The sequence below is a fragment of the Molothrus aeneus genome, chromosome 11, assembly GCF_037042795.1.
Source record: "Molothrus aeneus isolate 106 chromosome 11, BPBGC_Maene_1.0, whole genome shotgun sequence".
NCBI classification, from domain to species: domain Eukaryota; kingdom Metazoa; phylum Chordata; class Aves; order Passeriformes; family Icteridae; genus Molothrus; species Molothrus aeneus.
The window spans coordinates 18,996,679-19,014,364 of record NC_089656.1 but is presented as its reverse complement, the minus strand read 5'-3'; the positions used below and the strand labels follow the sequence as shown (position 1 = coordinate 19,014,364).

The 17,686-nt window shown below is 50.7% G+C and overlaps 1 protein-coding gene across 1 annotated transcript; it reads left to right on the top strand.

The window, feature by feature from the left end:
- The first annotated feature begins 2,949 nt into the window (after positions 1–2,949).
- IRF8 (interferon regulatory factor 8) lies at positions 2,950–9,637 on the top strand. Its single transcript, XM_066557606.1, has 8 exons — positions 2,950–3,123; positions 4,820–5,003; positions 5,954–6,042; positions 6,429–6,540; positions 6,813–6,860; positions 7,498–7,884; positions 8,450–8,565; positions 9,467–9,637. The coding sequence occupies exons 1-8, from the start codon at positions 2,950–2,952 to the stop codon at positions 9,635–9,637; spliced, it is 1,281 nt and encodes a 426-aa protein (XP_066413703.1).
- Positions 9,638–17,686: the final 8,049 nt, after the last annotated feature.

Sequence of the window (17,686 nt, the reverse complement as noted above, 5' to 3'; positions counted from 1 at the left end):
AAATTGATCTGGGAATGGGGACACTGGTATGGGACTAGATTGATTTGGAACTGGGGAGACTGGTCTAGAATTGGGGAGGTTTATTTGGGGATATACTGATCATGGGCTGGGGATGGATTGGTTTTGGACTGGGATGTTGGTCCGAGACTGGGAATGGATTGGGCTGGGACTGGGATGTTGGTCCGAGACTGGGAATGGACTGGTCTGGGACTGGTACCAGACCAGTCTGGCTCTGGGCAGGCTGCTCTGGGACTGGGGAAGCTGGGTTGGAACTGGGAACGGATTAATTTGGGATTGGGAACGACGGGACCGAACCGGCCTGGGATAGACCCGGGACAGACCCGGGACAGGGGCGGGATAACCACGCCCCCTCCCGCCCAGGCCCCACCCCCTCCCGCTCAGGCCCCGCCCCCTCGGTCAGCTGATTTCGGGGAAAGCCGCGCTTTAAGAGAAACTGCGGCGCGCGCCCCGCCGGGATGCTCCTCATTGGTCAGCCCCTCACGGCCCCGCCTCCTCATTGGGTAGGGCAGGAGCGGCGAGGAGTCGGTGATTGGTGAAGCGTGGAGTGGGCGTGGCGGTGGGCGTGGCCGCATAATTTTTGCTGGTATATATAATGAGCACGGCGAAACCGCGGGCGCGGCACTGGGAGCGCGGAAAGGGGGACGGCGCCGGGACTGACCGGGGGAACAGGTACCGGCATCCCGATAGCAGCATCCCCCGTGGGAGGGCAGGGGCCGGCCGGGGGAACGGGTACCGGCATCCCGATACCGGCATCCCCATACCAGCATCCCCCGTGGGAGGGCAGGGACCGACCAGGGAACAGGGACCGGCACCGACATCCCCGTGGGAGGGCAGGGACCTGCCGCAGGACCGCGTCCTGTACCGGCATCCTCTGTGAGAGGACACCGGGGAGGGCACCGGCACCGCGCGGGGAAAGGCTGGGGAGCTCCCGAGCCCTACCCCGGTTTCCCGCACGCTGCCGAGGAGCGCAGGGGGTGTCGCGGGATGTCCCCCGTGTCGCGGGATGTCCCCATGTCGCGGGATGTCCCCCGTGTCGCGGGATGTCCCCATGTCGCGGTGCCCTGCGGGTGGAGGCGGCTGCCAGCCCGGTGGAGGCGGCTCCTTGGCGCTATCCCGAGCCTGTGACTCCCTCTCGGGGACGCAGATGGAGCCCCGGGCCTCCGGCAGTGATGCGAAGAAGCTTTCTAGAAAAAGTGTCCCATTTCTGCGGGATTTCTCGGGTTCTTCCCTTTTGGCATCACTCGGAGTGGGCGCTGGAGCCCCCAGAGAGGCTGCGTGTGCCCCATTCCTCCAGGGATGAGCTGTGCCGTGTCCTTTGGGACATCCAGAGCTGTGCCCTCTGTGATGTTTTGGCTGGTGGTGTTGGTGCTCACCATCCCAAAACCAGGGGCTGTGCTCTGAGTAGCCAGGGCCATCAGGAAGGGATGGAATTTGGTGGCACTGAGCTGGTGGCAGCCCATGGCAAAGCACGCACCACTGGCTCTCAGGCTGTGCTGGGAGCATCCTTGTTTTCTGCCCAAAAATCTTCCAGTGGGGCAGTAAATAACAAATAAACGAGGGAGAGGCAGTCCTGTGAAACGTAGAGCCCAAAATGCCTGGCACGTTGATTTAGGGGCTGCTGATCACTTGTGCCAGGCCACCAGCTCCTGACATGACAGGGAGGGTTGAGCCTGGCACTTTGCTTCCAGCAGTTGTGTGTCCCTTATCCCTGCGAGGATTTGGGTTGCAGTTTGGAGCTCCCCAAGTAGTGCTTGGTGAGAGGAGCTGCTGCCCCCTCCGGGACAAATCCTTGTGCCAGGGACGGCTCTGGCACCCCAGCATGGCCTGCCCAGTGTCACCTGCTCAGGTGACAGCACAGCTGGGGGCTTTAATCCCCATCCAGCTGCTTCCTCTGTCATTTATCCTGCAGCAAAATAGGAATCAGCAGAGCACTGAGTCAGCCACTCTGGGAGCGGAACTTTGGTAGAGCTGGAGGAAGAATTTGTAGCAACTCAGAAGGAAATTGCCTTCATTTTTCTTTTTCTTTTTTTTTTTTTTAATTTTAAAAGAAGCAGAGGATTGGGTGGGGGTGCGGGCTGGGGGTGTTTTAATCTTAGAATTACAGAGTTGTGGGATCCCAGAAGGGTTTGGGTTGGAAGGGACTTGAAAGTGGGCAGACATTGGCATGGGGGCTTCCAAAAGCTGCAGGTGGTGCTGCTGCCAGCCAAGCGTGGGGCCAAGGGACAAAGCAGCCCAGTCCCTGTGCTGGGATGGAGCTGGCAGAGCTGAGAGGGCTCGCTGGGTGTCCCTACGCGTGAAAAACGCCAGTCACTTGTTTTTAAAATATTAAAAGTTTAATAGTAATAAAATGGTTATAAAAATAGTGATATAATTAGAGTAATAATAATTTGGGCAATTTGGATTAGGACAATATGAGACAATAGAAACAAAGAGTTAAGGACATCCGGGTATCTTTTTCTGGGCAGCATAAGCCTGAAAAAGGACCCACATTAACAGAGGATTAACCCTTAAAAACAATAACCTGTTGCATATTCATGCACCTCATACATGATGCATAAATTCCATTCAAACACAGGATTCTGTCTGGTCAGTGTCAACTTCTCCCTCTGAATGCTGACGGCCTCTTCAGGGCTGAGCCAGGTGGGAAGAAGCTCGATTCTTCTGATAAGAGAGAATTCTGATAAATTGTCTTTCTCTGAAAGATTCAGGTGTCCTGTGGCTGCTATCTCGCTGCGATTCCTTTCTTTAGGACAAAAAGCCTCCTACATAGCACGGTTTCCATTTTAACATTTTGTTATAACCTCAAACTACATTTAACGCGCTATTCAAGAAAACCGACACAGCATAACTTCCTAACACAGCACACATAACATTCACTTTAACATTTGCCAAAAGCCCGTGGTAAAAGGTGGATTTTGCCCGTGCAGGATGTGTGACAGGAACGGCGGGCGGCGGCTGCGGCAGTGGCTGATCGAGCAGATCGACAGCGAGCTCTACGCGGGGCTCATCTGGGAGAACGAGGACAAGTCCATGTTCCGCATCCCCTGGAAGCACGCTGGCAAGCAGGACTACAACCAGGAGGTGGATGCTTCCATTTTCAAGGTAGGGAATGTCTTTTTCTTGGTGGTTCCTTGTTGGAGCCCAGGATGCTCCTCTGGCTGCCCTGGAGGGCTTGAGACCCTGCCCAGGGGGCTCAGAGACCCTGGCACAGAGCCGAGACCCCTGAGCCTTTGATCTTGACCCATGGAGAAACAATTACCAACCTTTATATGAAGGATTACAAGGCAAGAGGGTTTAAGTAGAATGATGGTGAATTTATCATGGGGTGAAAAATAGATTTTTGAGGTTTTTAGAATGGGGGTTCAGGAGGCAAGATGGAGGAACCTGGGTGTGTCCTGTCCTTCTTCTTCTTGGCCTCCATCTTCTGCTGTGGAGACACCTTTGGATTGGTTTAAGGTAGAAGCTCACTGTCTAACATAGATGATAGGTATTGGGAAGTTATGGTGAATAATGTACAGGTTGTTTTTAGTATAAAAGATAACACCAGTGTGCCTCAACCCGACCTGCCAGACAGACCTCAGCAGGTCAGAGAAAGAATGTCATAGATAAGAAATAATAAACAACCCTGAGAACGAGAACAGAAAAATCCTGACTCCTTCTTTGACAGCTGGGCTGGGAAAAAGAAGCCTGTACATATCTCAGAGTCACTCTGAGCAGCAGAGATTCTGAGAGTTCCTGGGCTCTGTGCTGCTGGTTTTGTCCCTTTGTGGGACATGGCCACGCTGTCTCTGGGTTTTACATCTTTAACCCTTGCAGGAGATGCTGGAGTTGGTCTCCTGGCTTTTTTTTTTTTTTTTTCATGATTTATTCCTTTTCATCAAAATTTAGGACCAGTTTTAAGTTTGCTTTCAGTGTGTTTGAATCCAGGTGTGATGTGAGAAGCAGCTTTTGACCTGCTCTAAACTTCTCATCAGCTTCTCTTGGTAAAATGCTGATGAGCTTGATGATAAAATGCATGATAAAATGCTGGGTTTATTAAAAAAAAACAAACTCAAAGGACTTTGTAGGTGGGAAGGAAAAATTTCACGGAAGCGGGGGTTTCCAGTTTTGGAAAAAATGGGAAAATTCCATCCTGAAGCAAAAAGTTCAGGTCTTCCCCAGGAATCTCCTTCCCTCTGACCCCACTTGCATGTATCTGTCCTTTAATTTCAGTAAGAACTGGTTTGGGAGCACTGAGCTATGAGGACAGCCTTGAGCTCAGCCCTCTGAAAATATAGAAATATCTATAAAAGAAATCAAAATGTATATTTTAAAAAATATGTAATGTTTTTATTCAATGGTAAAATATGTTCTTCTACTAAAAACACAGATTATATTCTGATCTTGGGGAAACCAGTTTATTTATTTATTAACTTATTAGTCAGGAGCTGGGCAATGAGGTTTATTTTGATTTTTGAGCAGCGATTCCTCACGCTCCTGACCATTAGGTGCAGAAGTGAACCCCCAAGTGATGATTTTGATCTCTGCTCTTTGCAAACCTGGCTTTTAGAAGCCTTTCCTGCATTTCTGAGGCAGGTAGTGCTGCTCTGCACCCCAAACCCTGCCCAGGTGTGGTGGCCGTGCAGGTGGCTGCAGTCTAGGAGTGAAACAGCAAATCCCCAAGGGATGCTCGAGAGGGTGCAAGATGCAAAATGCTCTCTGCAACCCCAGCTCTTCCTCCCTGAGAGGCTTTGTAGGGCTCACAGGGAGGATTTTCTTAGGTTTTTTTTTTTTTTTTTTTTCTCATTGTTTGCTTCAGGCCTGGGCTGTTTTCAAGGGCAAGTTCAAGGAGGGTGACAAAGCTGAGCCGGCCACGTGGAAGACGCGGCTCCGCTGTGCCCTGAACAAGAGCCCTGACTTTGAGGAGGTGACAGACAGGTCCCAGCTGGACATCTCCGAGCCCTACAAGGTCTACAGGATCGTGCCAGAGGAGGAGCAGAAGTGTGAGTTCCCCAGGAAGGGACTGAGGGTCCATCCCGAGAGCACAGCCCTGCACCTCAGCACGGCTCCCTGTGCTCTGTGCTTGTCCTGCTCTGCAGGTGTCCCTTGGGGTGGCAGGGAGGGGAGGACAAAGGCCAGGCTTGGGTTGTTTAACCCCTTAAACCCCTAGGAAATAGGGGACAGCTGCAGCTTCGTGGGAGCTCCCATCCCCTGAGGATGTTGTAGGGGCAAATTCCACCTTCCCTGCCTGGAGGAGGGACATGAGCCTCAACCTTTTCTTTTCCTCCCAACCCCTGCCCTGCGAGGATGGTGGGGAGCTGCAATAAATCCCTTTTCTTGCTGGAGGAGCAATTTTGCAGAGAGCTGCTCTGATGTCTGGTGTGGCTCAGCTCACACTAACTATAACTATTTGTGGTTAGGGGAGCCTGTGTGCTTTGTCCTTTAAGTTAAAAACTTGCAAAAAAAAAAAAAGCATGATTTTGCAGTCAGGAAATCTGCCTTTAGCATCTCTGTCCCCCCCAGCCTGTTCACACAGGGGCTGTGCTGCCACTATGCAAATGGCACTGCAGGTTCCCACCAGCAGCACCACTGCCCTGGGGTGGCTGGTGGAAAAAAGAGAAGCAGCAGCCCTAGCCCCAGTCTCTGGGGTGCTCAAAAAAACCCCCAAACCCTCTCCCCTGCTCCAGCTCTGTCTCTGTCACCAGCCAGGCTTTTGATTTTTCTTGCTGCTGGTCCCTGTGCAGGGGGGAGATGAGTTGTAAAGTGATTTTTGGCCCCAAAAAAGCAGCTCTGGAGGGGCTGTGAGCCTCTCCAAGGTGCTGTCACATGGCTCTGCTGTGGTTCCTGCTTTCACCACTTTCACTGGGTGAGAGGTGTCCAAAACCCTTCAGGATGAGCTGGGCTTGGCCAGTGTGGGTGTTCTGACTGCAGCCCCTCCTCTCCCTCCCTCCAGGCAAAGCAGGGGTGGCCAACGGGAGCAGCCTGAACGATGTCACCGACATGGACTGCAGCTCCTCTGCCATCGAGGACCTCATCAAAGAGGTGAGGCCTCACCCTGGCTGCAGGGGCAGGGCTTGGCTCAAGCTGTCAGCTTTGGGAAAGCGCTGCCTTCCCCAAATTGCCTCTGCAGAGCTGCAGGGTTGGGCTTGCAGCTCCTTCAGGTGAGGCAGCGCCAGCTCCTGCTTTCCTTGTGCATCCAGCTGGGAGAGGCCTTCACTGGGGATGGGTGTGTCACAGCTCTGAGCCCCTGCTTAGCCTTGTCACACCTGCCTGCTAGCCCTCTGTAGCTCTTGAGGGTCTTATTCAGATGTACAACCAGACTTGGTCTTTCCAAGCCCACAATTGCCATTTGGGCCCTCCCTGAGTGCTCCAAGGGCCTCGCTGGAGGCACCAAACCTGCTCTGATCCCGGTGTCTGCTGTCCCACAGCCCTCCTGTGTGGATGAGTACCTGGGCATCATCAAGAGGAGCCCCTCACCCCCCCAGGAGACCTGCAGGAACCCCCCAATACCCGACTGGTGGGTGCAGCAGCCCAGCCCTGGTAAGCAGCCAACAGCTTGTGTGGTGTTTGGGAGGGTTTTGGGGCAGGAAAAATCTTCCCGTGTGGGAATGAACTGCTCCCCATTGTGTGTTTTATCTTCCTTATTAAGAATGTTTGAAGTACTCATGAAGAAATCCAGCTGGGAGCTTTTTGCTGGCATTTCCCATGTGGGAGCTGGGAAAACTGGGGCAGAAAATGAGGGGGGGTGGTGGGGGGAACTGGGGGATTGGGATTTGGGAATGCAGGCTCAGCTTGGCTTTCTGTGCCCACAGCATTGCCCCTGATGAATGGGTACTCCAGCTACGAGCAGTATCACTCAGGTAAGGCTCCTCACCTGGCCAGCAGGTGCCCCTCTCTGTGGTGGCAGGAGGTGGCTCTGACTCTGTCCCCCACCTTCAGGGAGGCTTTGCTTTGGGTTTAGGAGGTGCTGCACCCTCCTGATTGTCCACATTGCCATGCTGGGGTGAATCCTGCCTGGTGGCATGGGGGAGGAGAGCAGCTGCTTGGCATGGGGGGATCAGGCAGCCTTTGGGATGGGGGAATCTGCTCATGGCGTGGGGGGAGTGTGGAGCAAAGGCAGGAGGGAGAGAGGTTCAATGGGTTTGAAACTAAACCACCAGAAGTTCCGCCTCAACATGAGGAAAAGCTTCCCATGGAGGGTGTCAGAGGGGACTTGTGGAATTTCCCTCCCTGGAGACATTCAGAGAGGAATTCATGGAACAAACCCCACCTGGATTTGCTCCTGTGTCACCTGCTCCAGGTGACTCTACCTGGGCAGGGGGTTTGGACTGGGTGGTTTCCAGAGATCCCTTCCAGCACCAATCCTGTAATATTGGGAGCTCTCACTTGCTGGCCAGCCCTGGAGATGTCCTTCCACCAAGAGGGAGCCATCCCAGGAGATTTGGGATTTGGACACGTCCCTTCCCTGATGAGACCCCCACGTCCCTCACCTCCCAGGTTATTCCCAGATGGTGATCAGCTTCTACTACAGCGGGAGGCTGGTGGGCCACGTCAGCACCTCGTGCTCTGAGGGCTGCAGGATCTCCCTGGGGCAGCCCTCGGGCCATGGGGAGAAGCTCTACGCCCCCGATGCCCTGGAGCACGTGCGGTTCCCCTCGGCCGACGCCATCCAGAACGAGCGCCAGAAGCAGATCACCAGGAAGCTCTTTGGCCACCTGGAGAGGGGTGTCCTCCTGCACAGCAACAAGCAGGGCATCTTCATCAAGAGGCTCTGCCAGGGCAGGGTCTTCTGGAGCGGCAACACCATGGCCTACAAGGACAGGCCCAACAAGCTGGACCGGGAGGACGTGGTGAAGATCTTTGACACCAATTTGTTCTTCCGAGGTTTGTAGGAGCCTGCTGATTTTTTAATTTTTTTTTTTTTTTTTTTTGATGTTGGGATTTTCTGCTCTTTCCTGTGGGAAGTAAATCCCTGCGTTGGGGGGTGGTTGAGGATGGTCAGCCAGCAGATGTGGTGGACAGTCCTGCGTGGCAGCAGTTTTGGGGTGGGGAGACCTTGAGGAGGGGATGGGAGAACAGGGATACGACTCTGGCCAGAAGCTCCCTGGAAAAGCTGAGGTAATTCTGGGATCCCAAAGCTTTGGGACAATGCACAAAGGGTTTCTGGAGCTTAAACCCAGTGTGAGACCCCCTTGAGCCCCGTGGTGGGGTTGAAAGGGTGGAACCCTTTTTCCTTGCACACTTTGAATCCCTCCCTGCTGGGTTCCCAAGGGTGAGCAGATGACACTACCAGACCTAGGAAAGCATAATGGGGTGTTTGGGGTCATGTGGCAAATTCCAGACTGAGGGCTTTGCTTGAACCCCCAGCTTCCTTGCAGGGTGTTTGATCCCAGGGATGTGTCACGAAGCCCCTGGAGGGCAAATTCCCAGTTTTCCTGTGTCCTTGCAGAGCTGCAGCAGTACTACAACAACCAGGGCCGCTTCCCTGACAGCAGGGTCATGCTGTGCTTCGGGGAGGAGTTCCCAGATGCGGTGCCCCTGAGGTGTAAACTCATCCTTGTCCAGGTACGGGGGGCTGGGAGGAAAAGGGGACCAGGCAGGGAGGGAATTCTGCCGGCAGAGCCCCACCCCTGCAGCCACGGGGCATTTGGGTGCCTGGATTGGCGTGGAAGTGCTGTGGTGCTTTTCCACAGCCTCCTGAGAGGTGCTTGGGCTGCTGATTATCAAATTCCCAGAGCTGGGTTTGCAAATGAAGCTCCCTAAGGGCACGAGTTTTGTGAACTGCAGGGAAATCTTTCCTCTTCCTCCTGATCCTGCATTGGCACTGGGACTTCTGCCTTTTCCTGTGGGAAATGGGGAAGTAAATCCCTGGAGTGGTGGATTTTAGATCAGTCAGTGATGTGGTCAACAGCTGTGATTGAGAGCAGTGGGGTTGGGAGATCTTGGAAGGGGGTGGGATGTGGGGTCAGTCCTCATGGCTCTGGTCAGAAGCTTCTCCTTGGAGAAGCTGCAGCAGTTGTAGGCTTGAAAAGGCTCAGGACAGGGTTTCTGGAGCCTCTGGCAGCAGGGATGTGACACGGAGGGCACAGGGAGGGTGTGGCATCCCCTCTTGAGCAAGCAGAGACCCAGCAGTCTGTGAGCTCCTGTGGGGATTTTATGAGATCAGAGGCTGGTCCTGTGCCTCCTGCACAGCTCCTGACCTCGTCAGCTCTTGATGTCCTGGATGTCTGCCCCGGTGGATCACTCTGGACGCGCTGGGACACCCCCAGCCTGTCCTTGCACCTCAATATCCCTGCTGGCAGGAGCTCCTGGGGCTGCTCCTTTATTCCTGGGGCTGCTTGTGGAGAGCCAGACCTGCTCTCCTGGCAGGACCTGGCCCCCTGTGCTCTGCTGCGTGGCTGGAGCAGCAGAGATGCCCCAAGAGTTCACTCCTCACTCAATCCCTGCCCTTTGTGCTTTGTCCCAGGTGGAGCAGCTGCACCTGAGGCAGGCGGTGGATGAGGCTGGCAAGAGCTGCAGCTCCAGCCCCATGCTGCCCATGGCTGAGGAGCCCCAGCACGAGCAGGGCTACCGCATCTTCCAGGACATCTGCACACCCCGGCCCCTCTTCAGGGAGAGCCAGCAGATTGCAGTGTGAGCCTGCTGGGCTGGCCTGGCCACACCCAGACTGCTCCCACCAGGGCCTAAATGTCCTAAAAAGTGACACTAACAAGTGTCCTTATTTTCTTCTTATTTTTTTATTTTCTTCTTATTTTTTTAATTCTTATTTTTTTATTTTCTTCTTATTTTATTTTTTTATTTTCTTCTTATTTTTTTAATTCTTATTTTTTATTTTCTTCTTATTTTATTTTTTTATTTTCTTCTTATTTTTTTATTTTCTTCTTATTTTATTTTTTAATTTTCTTATTTTTCTTATTTTATTTTTTTTCTTATTTTATTTTTTTATTTTCTTCTTATTTTATTTTTTAATTTTCTTATTTTTCTTATTTTATTTTTTTCTTATTTTATTTTTTTATTTTCTTCTTATTTTATTTTTTATTTTCTTCTCATTTTATTTTTTTCTTCTCATTTTATTTTTTTATCTTATTTTATTTTTTATTTTCTTCTTATTTTATTGTTTTTTATTTTCTTCTTATTTTATTGTTTTTTATTTTCTTATTTTATTTTTTATTCTTTTTAAAAATTTTCTTATTATTTTAATTTTTTAATTTTCTTCTTATTATTTTAATTTTTTTATTTTCCTCTGATTTTTTCCTTTCTTTTTTCTTTTTTTTTTTTTTTCCTATTTTTTTTCTTTATTTTCTGGAAAGTTGGGTTTTGTTCTTTGCTGTTTCCAGCGCGGAGTCTGTATAAATCCAGTGGTGAAAATTGCCATGAGCAAACAGGTTGGATGTTCAGTGTTTGTCCTGTAAAGAATTTAGGATAAAAGTGACTTTTCCCAGGACTGTCTGTAGCTCATGGCTGGGGAACATCCAAGCTGTGCAGGAAGGTCAGGGCTGGCTTTGCTTTGTGTTGCCTTTGTTAATGGCCAGTCAGGCAGAACCAAAAACCAGCAGCTGTAACCACCTGCCCCAACAATCTGCAGCTCAGACCTTGCTGAGAGCAGCAATTCGATAGGAGGTGACTCTTGGAAAAGCCTTAGAATGCTCAAATTTAGGAAATTATATCCAGGAATCAGCTTTCCCCCTTCAAAGAGTCCTGCTGGTGGAAGGCAGGGTGTACCTCCCAAAGAGAACTCCTGAAATTCCTCTTTCTTTTTTTTTTTTTTTTTTTTGCTGTGAGATTTATGTGTTTCTCTTTCACACCAAAGTGGATTGAAATTTGGGAACCCATGCAGAGATTCTATATGTAAATACTGAAGATGAAAACTTGGGAATCTTAATTTTTCCTGACCAGAGCCAGAGTTTATATATAAATACACAGAACTTTAATTTTTCAAGGTTGCGGCGTAGTGTGAATAGCTTGGCTTCGCCCTCCCAAACACACGTGTGGGGCTCTCCCAGGCGTGTCCAGGCAGCGTCATCCATGTGTAAATCCTCATTTTCACAGCCTCTGTGTGTGCCCCCAGCTCTGGGGAGCTGCTGGTGCCTCCCAGAGCAGGGCTGCACATGTGTGCGTGCCACCAAAGCTGCCTATTTATTGTATGCCTGAGGTTTGTTAATTTGTTGGGTAAATTTTTATATCTCCCTGCAATTAAAGTGCTATATTTTGTATTTCTCTTGCAATGTGGTTTTTGGGTGGAATGGGTGGTGGCTCAGAGCTGCTTGGGGGGAGTCCGGGACCTCTGACTTGCCCCTAATTTGGTTTTTACCTGTGGTGGGGTCTGTGTTAAGCCTCTGTCACCTCCTTCCTTTTCCTGGATTCATCTCCAGGCAGAATGAAATGAGTCAAAATGCTGTAATGCAATGGAGGCAGGGAAATGGGATCACTTGGAGAGCCTTCATTCCAGGGAGGAGGAGGAAGAGGATGTGTCCCTGCTCATCTGCCACGGCACTGAGCTGGGTGTGATGCTTTGAGGTCATGGGGTGGGGACGATTTTTTATGCTTGTGTCCAAAAACTTCCTCTTTTCCTTTTCCCATGAGAAATGGGAGCATTTCCCCACTGTCCTCTTGTGGTGTAATCCCAGGTGTAATCCCTCACTCCCTGGTGCCCTTTCAGAGGGAGGGGAGTTGGAAAGAAAAGCCCTGTGGACTGAGAACAGTTTAATATCTGGAAGAAATTCTTTACTTGGGGAAGGAATTCTTCCCTATGAGGGTGGGCAGGCCCTGGCACAGGGTGCCCAGAGAATCTGTGGCTGCCCCTGGATCCCTGGAAATACTCAAGGCAAGGTTTGATGGTGCTTGGAGCAGTCTGGGGCAGTGGAAGGTGTCCCTGCCCATGGCAGGGGGTGGAATGAGTTGAACTTTAAGGTCCCTTCCAGCACAAACCGTTCAGGGATTCTAATTATAAAAATATCAAGTATAGTAATTGTAATGAAAGGGAGAGAGGAGTAAAAGTGAAGGAGAGCAGCTGATGCACAGTACAATTGAATGGCAATTCCTGAGAAGAAAATGTCACTGAATGACAATACTGAGAATAAAATGAGCTCCATCCCAGCAGAATCCAGGACACTGCTCCATCCACATTTCTCAGGGTTCTGGGATGGGAGAACCAGCTGGAACTTTGTGATCAAGCGTGAAGATTGAGGGAATTCCTCCATGCTGGCCGCAGCCCTGGTGGTGGGATGCTCATGGTCCTGCCTGTGCCCTTGTGCCTCTGCAGGCATTGCAGCACCTGGATTTGGGGCTTGTGAGGAGAACTGGCTGCACACCGAGAGTTTTTGGGATGCACCAGGATCCTAAAGGCCAAGGGGACCCCAACTCCTGTAAGCTCCTGTGGGATGCTGTGCCACTGGGGTGGGGATGGCACCTGCAGGGGCACTGTGAGCACTGCTCAGCCTTTCTCTGCTCCTCCTGAGCATCCCACGGGCTTTAATCCTGCTCCAGCCCTGGTTGCTCCCTCAGGGGGTGGAGGAAGCCTCACCTCCTGTGATGCCTTGGGAAGGCTGACCTGGAACAGAGGCTGGGCAGAGCTAAAGAATAAAGCAGGGATTTATTAAAAGCATCTCCTCAATGGATCCACCTTGGGCAGCACAAGAGCCCAGCAGGGCTGCACCCAAGGTGAACCAAAATGGTCCCAAAATGAACCCAAGATGGACCAAAATGGTCCCAAAATGAACCCAAGATGAACCAAAATAGTCCCAAAATGCACGAGCGCTCCCAGGGTCTCTCCCTTGGATCAGTTCTGCTCCATTTGCATCTTGCAGTTCATTGTCCCATTCCAGCTTTAGCCCCTGCAGTCCCATCCTTGTTTTTCTCTCTCAGCCCACGGTGTTTGTGTTCCTGGGCTGAGATTTGGATCATTTGTCCTTGGTGCCCAGCTGGAGCAGGAATTGTTTTGTCTCCCTGCTCTGTGCACAGAGCTCAGCATCCCCTGATGTGAACCCAGACCCACACACTAAAGCAGCACAGAATTTGAAAAATAGAAAAGCCAAAACCTGAGGCATCACCTGTGGGCCTGGCAGGGTGGAGCTGGGTCCAAGGCACCCTCTGTGGGCTGTGCTGGAACAACTCATGAGGGGCTGGAGCCTGGGACACCAGAAACCCGCTCGTGGTTTCCCCAGATGTGCAGGGCCAAGTCCTTCCTCAGAAACCAGCACTGGTGCCCGCCTGGAGCCACCTGCTCCTGCCCAGGGCTCTTTCAATTCCCACCCCGTGGGGAGCTGAGGTGCCTTGTGCTGCTCTGGTTATTTTTGGTGCTGTCTCAGAGCCCACAGCTCAGTTTTGGACCTTAACCAGCACCATGGCCTCCATCCCACAGAGGTTACCAAGAGGAAATACCTGGTGGTTAAGGAGGGACTGGGAAGGAGCCAGTGGGATGCAGGAAGGGTAATGAGGTGGGCATGTGATTTTTAGTGGAATTTTAATGGATTTTTAATGGGTTTTTTTGTTTAAATTTTTTATGGAATTTAATGGATTTTTTCTGGGTTTTTATGGGACTTTTTGGGAATTTTTCAGGGCTTTTAATTTTTATTTTTAATTTTTATTGAATTGTTTAGCATTATTAAACTGAATTTATTGAGGATTTTTTGTTCCATTTTTAATGAATTTTTTTATTTTTTACTTTTCAATAAATTTTAATGGAATTTTAAAATAATTTTTAATATTTTAATGGAATTTATTTTGGATTTTAATGGAAATTTTTTTTTTAAATTATTTCGGAATTTTAATGGAATTTTTTGGAAATTTTTTGTGGAATTTTTTTAGAATTTTTAATGGAAACTTAAATGGAAATTTAAATGGAAATTTAAATGGATTGTTATGGATTTTATGGGGAATTTCTTGGGTTTTTTAATGGAATTTTTGGGTTTTTTATGGAATTTTTAGGCCTGAGCTGGGTTTCCCCATCCTGCAATCCATCATGAGGAAGCCTCCAGGGCTGATGTTCCAGCACAGATTTCCAGGTAAGTGCAGTGATCTCACACAGGGGTGCTCTGGCCCAGAGTCACCGTGGCCTTTGTGGGATTCCAGAAGGAATTTCCTGCACGTCTCTCACCTTTTCCTGCAAGCCAGGCAGGAAGGGGCACTGCCATCCCCAGCTGCTGGGCTCTGGAAGAGCCCCAATCCAGAGGCAGTGCCTGCATCCTGGGCACCCATCCCTGCACCTTGCCTGGCTCTGGGCAGCCCCAGGGCGCTGCTGCTGCAGCTGGGCCCTGCCTTGGTGGTTTTGGGTGACTCAAATACTTTCGTTGGTTTCTGTTCATTTGGGTTCCTCTCTGTCACCTCCCCGAAGTGAAACCTCAGTGCCACTGTGGGCTCCTCTCTGCCAGTGGCTTTTCTGCTGCCAGGTCCCAAGAGTGGCCCAAGATTTTGGCTGAGGACCCCGTCCCCAAACCCTGGGGGTGGTTTATCCCCTGCATCCCCTCCATTGAGTCATCCTCCTGGTGTAGCAGGATAGTGGAGCACAAATGAGATGCTCGGACTGCCCTCCCCAAAATCCTTGCTGCTTTTTTTTTGGTGCTTTTCCACACTTGGAGTCAGAGCAGCGGCACCATCAAACTCCTGCTTGATGTCAGGATATCTCCTTGTGTCCCAGCAGGGCCTGTGGGAATGGGAAGGGAGTTTCTGGGAGCTGCCCAGGCTGAACTCCTGCCTTCAGGAGCAAAAGGTTCCACATGGGAAGGAGAGTGGAGCTTGGTTTCCACGAAGGAAACCTTAACTTGCAGGACGTACTGGGTTCCCTCAAGAATATTTGGGCAGGAGCCATGTGCTTACCAAATCCTCCTGACATCTGGCAGGAAAGGGTGGACCAGGGCAGGAAATTTGGGGGAATTTTCTAAGATTTTCCAGCCTAAAGATGTCTACTCCATGGCAGAGGAACATTTTGATTTCTGGGTGCTGCAAAGGATGCAATCAACACTGCAGCCCCTTGATGTTTTCCTTACTGACTGACTCAGGGATGTAATTTGGGTCCAAAGCCAACCTTACTCCTGAGATTTGTGGCTGGAAGGCAGCTGGGCCTCTGGGAAGCATTTTCCTTGGGAGAAAACAGGCTGGGTTATATCCTGGGTTGTATTAATCTTGTTCATTATGTATTTCTGGAGTTTGGTGAGGGGCATGCAGGACATGCTCCTCACCAAATGATGCCCCTCACCAAATGCCAAAAACACCACAGACGGTGGCTTCAAGAGAAGAAATCAGCATCCATGAGGACAAGAAGTGCCTACCCACCCCTCCCACATGCCTGAAACCCATCGTGAGGAGTTACCTAGCGCCAAATTTGTGTGAAGAACAAGTTTGGTGGGCTGGCGAGGAGGAAGGCGAGGTTTGTCCCAGCTAAATCCTGAGATTTACCCCATCTCGACCTGGAGAAAGAGGAAAAGCTCTGCAGGCATCTCCATCCAGTGCTCTGCAACCACAAGGCAGTGGCAGGTCCCAGCTCACAGTTGAACTGCTCGGGAATCCAAGAGCCACCAGCTCCAGCTGCTTCCTCCAACCGGCCCCCCCAGGCGCCTCTGCAGGCGTTAGAAAACAAACAGTCACTTTTTATTTCTAGACACCAGCCTCTCCAACTGGTCTGATTGCTCAATGCCCCCCGTTCGGCGCAGCAGCCTGTCCAGAGCCGCTTCTCTGGGCTCTTCCTGCAGTGTGTTGTAACCTGGGAGCAGCCCCCTCCTCATGGGCAGCAGCAGGATGAGATGCTCCATGGAGGCTCCCACCTTGCTTTTCCAAAGGGATTTATACCCCCTTGGCTGTTTTCATGGCCAAGGATGATGATTTGTGACAGAAACCTGCTGTAACCTGGGAGCAGCCCCCTCCTCATGGGCAGCAGGGTGTCACCTTGGGAAGGCAGGAGAGCTCCATGGAGGCTCCCACCTCCTTTTCCAAAGAAAAGAAATCCTGCTTATACCCCCTTGGGTGGGTTTATGGCCAAGGATGATGATTTGTGGTGCAAACTTGTTGTAACCTGGGAGCAGCTCCCTGCTCATGGGCAGCAGGGTGTCTCCTTGGGAAGGCAGGAAAGCTCCACCTCCTCTTCCAAAGGGATTTATACCCCCTTGGGTGGTTTCATGGCCAAGGATGATGATTTGTGATGGAATCCTCTTGTAATCTGGGACCAGCCACCTCCTCATGGGTTCTGGCAGCAGATTTCTCTTCAGGAAGGCAGGAAAGCTGCATGGAGGCTCCCACCTCCTCTTCCAAAGGGATTTATACCCCCTTGGCTGTTTTTATGGCCAAGGATGATGATTTGTGATGGAAACCTGTCAGGAAAACCCATCCAGAGTTGACTTTGGTGGATCTCAAGGGTTTTGCCCCATTTTGTGTCTGGTTTTTTGACACGGTTTCATGTGACACTTTTCAGTTGTCTTTTGGTTTGGGTGCATGGTGGGACTTGGTTCAAGGGCCAAACCATGAGGTCAGAGCTGTGGGGGCAGCACAAGGATTGGCCAAAGGCACCTCCTCAGCTCCATCAAAAGAAGGAAGAGGAGGTGGTGGGGAGAGCTGAGGGTGAGGAGGCTGAAGCTGCAGGGATTCCTCAAGCAGGACTTGGCTGCAGGAAGGTCTCGTGCAGAGGAAAGGAGGTCCCAAACCCCAGAAAACGTGACAGCCACTCAGTTTTCAGAATCATCTTCTGACAGGTGCCCTGTCCCTCTGCAGGTGCCTGAACAGCAGACACCAGGTGCTGAGAACAGGCTCCACCAGCAGCAGAGGCAACACAGGGACGGGGAGAAACACGGTGATGTTTGTGCAGAACTTTGGGTTTGTTATGAGACCGAGCCTGAAACCACGTCCAGGCTGAAATCCCCTCCCTTCCCCCTCAGTCTGCATGTGCTCAGGGGCTGTGTCCTGCTCTGACATGTTTTTATTTGGGGTGATTTGTTTGTAATAACGAAACACCCGGATGCACTGAGCAGCCATAAAAATCAGCCTGAGATTTTTGGTGTGGGTCTTTGGGGTGACCCAGAGCCACCAGGTAACCTGGGCCTCTGCTGCTCTTCCTTAGAAGGATTTGGTCTCAGCCCTAAAAATGGAAATGGGAAGAAGCAAAAGGGCATTTCAGGCCATTGCACAAGGAGGTCTTTGCAATGTGGTGGTTAAAAAAAAAAAATACTCCAAGCTGGAGAAATATTCCTTTTCCTTCTTTTTCACCCCAATGTGTGAATGTAGTTGGGTGTTCAGAAGAGTTGCTCCAGCTCTCGCTGAGAGAATAATTCACATGGGTTATGTAAAACCTCCTTACTCCGTGCTGGGTGTTTTTCAGAGAAATGCAAATCATAGAAACATGGAAGGATTTGGGTTGGAAGGGACCTCAAAGCTCATCTCATTCCAACCTCTCCCTAGAGGCTGGAATAACTTCCACTGAACTAGGCGGCTCAAAACCCCAAAAGAATAACAAGATTTTTAGGTTTTTGGAGGAATTAGTTTCAATAATATCAATTTCCAGCATCCCATGGTTTCTGCTTTTTCTTCTATTGGGTGTCAGAGGGAGGACTGAGGGATGTGGAAGCAACAGTGGTTTGAAACAAGCGATTCCCTGCCTGTGTCTTTCTGTTCTGTATTTGAGGAGTAACCACTTCTCCCTGAGGTAAATCTGGCTCATGGACAGGTCTGCAGGGTGCAGAAAGCAGGTTGTTCTTCTGAGGGA